This window comes from Zerene cesonia, chromosome 8, assembly GCF_012273895.1.
Source record: "Zerene cesonia ecotype Mississippi chromosome 8, Zerene_cesonia_1.1, whole genome shotgun sequence".
In the NCBI taxonomy this organism is placed as follows: Eukaryota; Metazoa; Arthropoda; class Insecta; order Lepidoptera; family Pieridae; genus Zerene; species Zerene cesonia.
The window spans coordinates 5,372,790-5,376,915 of record NC_052109.1 but is presented as its reverse complement, the minus strand read 5'-3'; the positions used below and the strand labels follow the sequence as shown (position 1 = coordinate 5,376,915).

General features: G+C 33.5%; 1 protein-coding gene across 1 annotated transcript in view; it reads left to right on the top strand.

Annotated features, from left to right (window-relative positions):
* The window catches only part of LOC119828815 (L-threonine ammonia-lyase-like), an 8,272-nt gene extending 5,671 nt beyond the window's left edge, over positions 1–2,601 (top strand). Inside the window, exons 8-9 of the mRNA XM_038351090.1 lie at positions 1,334–1,559; positions 1,925–2,601. Coding sequence (XP_038207018.1) covers positions 1,334–1,559; positions 1,925–2,074 — 376 coding nt within the window. The 3' untranslated portion in view covers positions 2,075–2,601. The remainder of the gene's footprint in view (positions 1–1,333; positions 1,560–1,924) is intronic.
* The last annotated feature ends 1,525 nt before the right edge of the window (positions 2,602–4,126 follow it).

Genomic DNA, 4,126 nt, shown 5'->3' with positions numbered 1-4,126 from the left:
TACGGTTAGGCAAGATACGCAGGTTCGAATCCTGCCTCGTGATCAAATTTTTTCTATTCTTTCAAAATTTCTCAAAAAGATGTTATTTTACATATAAACCTTCCTCTTGAATCGTTCTATCTATTAAAAAAATCCTTCAGAATCCGTGCGTAGTTTTAAAGATATTATCAATTAAACATACATACATCCTACTAATATTATAAATTCGAAAGTTTGTAAGGCTGTTGTAAAACAAACACACATAATGTTTGTAGCTCTTTCACGAAAAAACTACTGAACCGATTGCAATGAAATTTGGTACTGGACAACTACTTTGTATCTGGACAACTGGAATACCATATAGGCAACTTTTTATCCAGACATTCCTACGGAATACGCACCTACGCGGGTGAAACCGCCGTGCACAGCTAGTACTTACATACATAGAGACAGACACGGGATCCGACCTTACTTTATAGTTTACAATTTGGTTTGCTCACGGCATCAAGCGTGAACTGTTGGACCGATTTCGCTAATTGTTTTTGTCATGTTTCTTATCGTCAGTAGAAAGATCTTCAAATCAAAGAGCAAAGGCAGTTTTCGGGATAAAATGTCTTACTACGTTGTAGATCTCTAGCGTTTTTTATCGAAATGGACCCAGTGGACTGCAATGAACGCGTTCAAGCAAACAAACGATCAGTTTTATATGATTGGTTTTATATTAGATTAATATTTATTCTTTCTGAAATATGAATACAGTTGCTTTATGTCATGACCGAGATTACCTAATCACATAGTTATTTCGCTTGTTTTCTGGTGCTTAAAGTTTTTCTGTCAAAGTGAAACAATTAATTATTATCAAGGCTATTAGGTCAATTAATATCATGTAAAATAATTATTATATTACTGACACGGGTATGATTATTTTAAAATACAATTTATCAGATTGAAGTTCAAAATATTATTGTTTTAATCATAACAAAACTGATATGAATGTATAGACCACATAACACGGGCTATGTAATTTCAATATATTGATAATGATAATGTTATTTATGTTATAAATTAATCTAATAAACCCTTACCAACTTCCGAAACAATTTTGTATTTCTATTTGGCCTTGTCTACTGAATAGATACTAATGTATGTGACGGCTAGTTTAGTATTGATCTAAGGCCGAAACTGCGTGTTATCCAAGATATAGATAACAAATTATGTAGAATTCATGACAATTTTATGCAACCACTTCACAATGTACGAGTAAACTACTCAACTATCAAGTTTTCACACCATGTGCAATTTGATCCTGCGTGCAGTTAGTTTAAATACATATATATTTTGACAATATTTTCAGAGTTGTCTGCATATTATCCGGTGGCAACATCGACACAACAATCTTAGGCCGATGCTTGGAACGTGGTCTGGCGGCTGAGCAGCGTTTGGTGAAGTTCAAGGTGACGGTGAGCGACCGACCCGGCGGCATCGCTGAACTGTGCAAGCTGCTCGCGTCTCTGGGTGTCTCCATCAAGGATATCATGCAAGAGCGCGCTTGGGTGTATGGAGATATATTTAGTGTCCGAGTAAGTCACGTAACACATTGGAAAAGTTTGTCTTTTCAATTCCCTTAATTATTTTACGCTTAATCTTTTTTTGACGTTGCGAAGCCGACTTCAATTGATTATGGGCTGCATAAAAAGGCTGCACAAAATATGGATTTTCTCGATATACCAAGAAAGTTTATATCACAAATTTCAAATGCAATTCCAAATGTTATATCGCCTGCAATAAGCTACATCAAATCTTAAATTATAATGTCCTAAATATTACACCATTGGAAATCCAGTAAAAAGCACTTTTATTTAAATTAGGTACCCGTTATGGACCCACAACCACAGTGGGTCATAGTTGTGGACAATGGTTAAAACGCAAATTATTATGATTTCAGGTTAAGGTTGTGTGTGAAACTCGGGGCCCCGAACACATGGCAGAACTACGTAACGTGATCATGAACACTTATAAAGAATGGTATTTTGCGCGGGAATGGGACGAACGACGGAGACCCAGTACAGACTCATTAGACGACGTATCACATTAAATATTTACTAACAATAAAGATTACAAAAATTGTATTTTTTCAAGAAATAATATGGTAGTACTACTACGGAAATGTACCTGACTTTGTGAGGGTAAAATTTAATATAGGTATAAAAGTGAAAGGTATGATTTCTATTAAATTTTAGATAATTTGGATTGAGTTTTCGTATAATTAAATATTATATTTGTAAGTTTATTATAACTGGAATATATTAAAATTGGAGATATAGGGAGATACCATAAAGTAGGTACCCAGAACAACAGTGTACGTAACTATTATGTGTGTTCTCGAATCACAGATAACATAATACTGTACTGACTCGAATAAAGGCCATGCTATAGTTACCCCCCTGACCGACAAAATTATGTTCAAATTCAAATTCCTTTATTTGCATCAACGCCAGTATCAAAGATATGGTACAATACATACATAAAAATTCACTGTCAAATTAGCACAATACCTAAACTAGATTCACATTTTAGATAGAAATTCACAATAAATAACAGCCGTTCTTTAATGAACTTGATGAATGAAAGTTGCCATTTCAATTTATTTAATTAAAGGGATTTTAATTTCATAGGCAAATTAAGGCTATTCCTGTGTTACGCTCAAAGAAACATAAAATATTGGTGCAAAACCTAGTACAATAATACAAACCACCCAAGAGATAAAGAGACAGCGAATTAGGTAAATCTATATCAATGTTTTCTTGGAATAGAACGATATAACGACCTAGTCATATTTGGTGGTACTTAATTATTATTATCTTAACTAGACACAAATTAATTAAATAAAAAATACGATAATGGTGACTTGTTCTGTGTATGTTTCTTATGACACAGTATGTATGTAATTTAACTAATAATCCGAATTAATACACTTTTCACAGGTACCTAAATATAATTTTCTCATAAGAATGTTTCGAACCAAATTTTGCTAAATTTATGCTGGTTATTGACTCAGAAAGCTATTTATAGTATATAATATTGTTTAAGCTTGATGTATGTAAATTTCGTAATTATAACCAGAATTTACAAAAAATATATGCGGAATATAGGAAATTATTTGTTACGCTAGTGCTTGACAAAGTGGTGACGTCACGAGTATCGATAAAAAATAAAAATTACAAGTAACATTATAACATTTTGATGGGAAAGTGACTGAAAAGCTTTATAAATAAATGACTTGGATAAAACAAATTGCAAGGCTGGTGTAAGTATTTCAGATATAAGTAACATAAATGATGTGAACTAATCTTCTTCTTAATATATAAAAATCCAGTGTCATTACTCATTATGTATGTGTCCAATGAACTCTTCACCAACTCAACCGATTTTGATGAAATTTGACATTTTATGTGTAATTTGATCCAACTTAAGATATAGGATAGTTTTTATTTCGATTAATTATCCCAATAATTATTGGGAATTATAAATTTATAAACTTAATATTTTTATTGATTACTCAGCCACAGTAACGCGTGGCCGGGTATGCTAGTATAGAATAAAAGCTTAATTAGAATATAGCTGAAATCTATACTAATAAAGCTGAAGAGTTTGTTTGTTTGTTTGAACGCACTAATCTCAGTAACTACGGTCCGATCTGAAAAATTATTTCAGTTTTAGATAGCCTGAGGAAGGCTATAGGTTATATATGTACCACGAGCGAAGCTGGGGCGGACCGTTAGCATAGAATAAAGCCATACGATACGATGGAGGAACGACGAGCTTGGCTTAAATTTATGCTTCTCCAACATTCCACATTGAATATATCCTTTTGGAGCTGCTTTTTTACTAGCAAGCTATTATTACTTACTTAACTTCTGGCAAAACCTAAACGGTGTGCTTGCTAGTTTACCTAACTAGTAGTTTGCTAGTTAAACTAATTAGTAGTTAAAGTTAACCCCAACTTGTATATATGTATAGTTAATATCGATGACTAAAAAGACCTTTCAATAAAAACAATTGTTATTAAGTTGTGGCGACCAGCTGACCAGCCGCACAACCGGTTCTGCGTGCCCTTCACCCCCTCGCCCGCGCTGGCCGTAGCGCA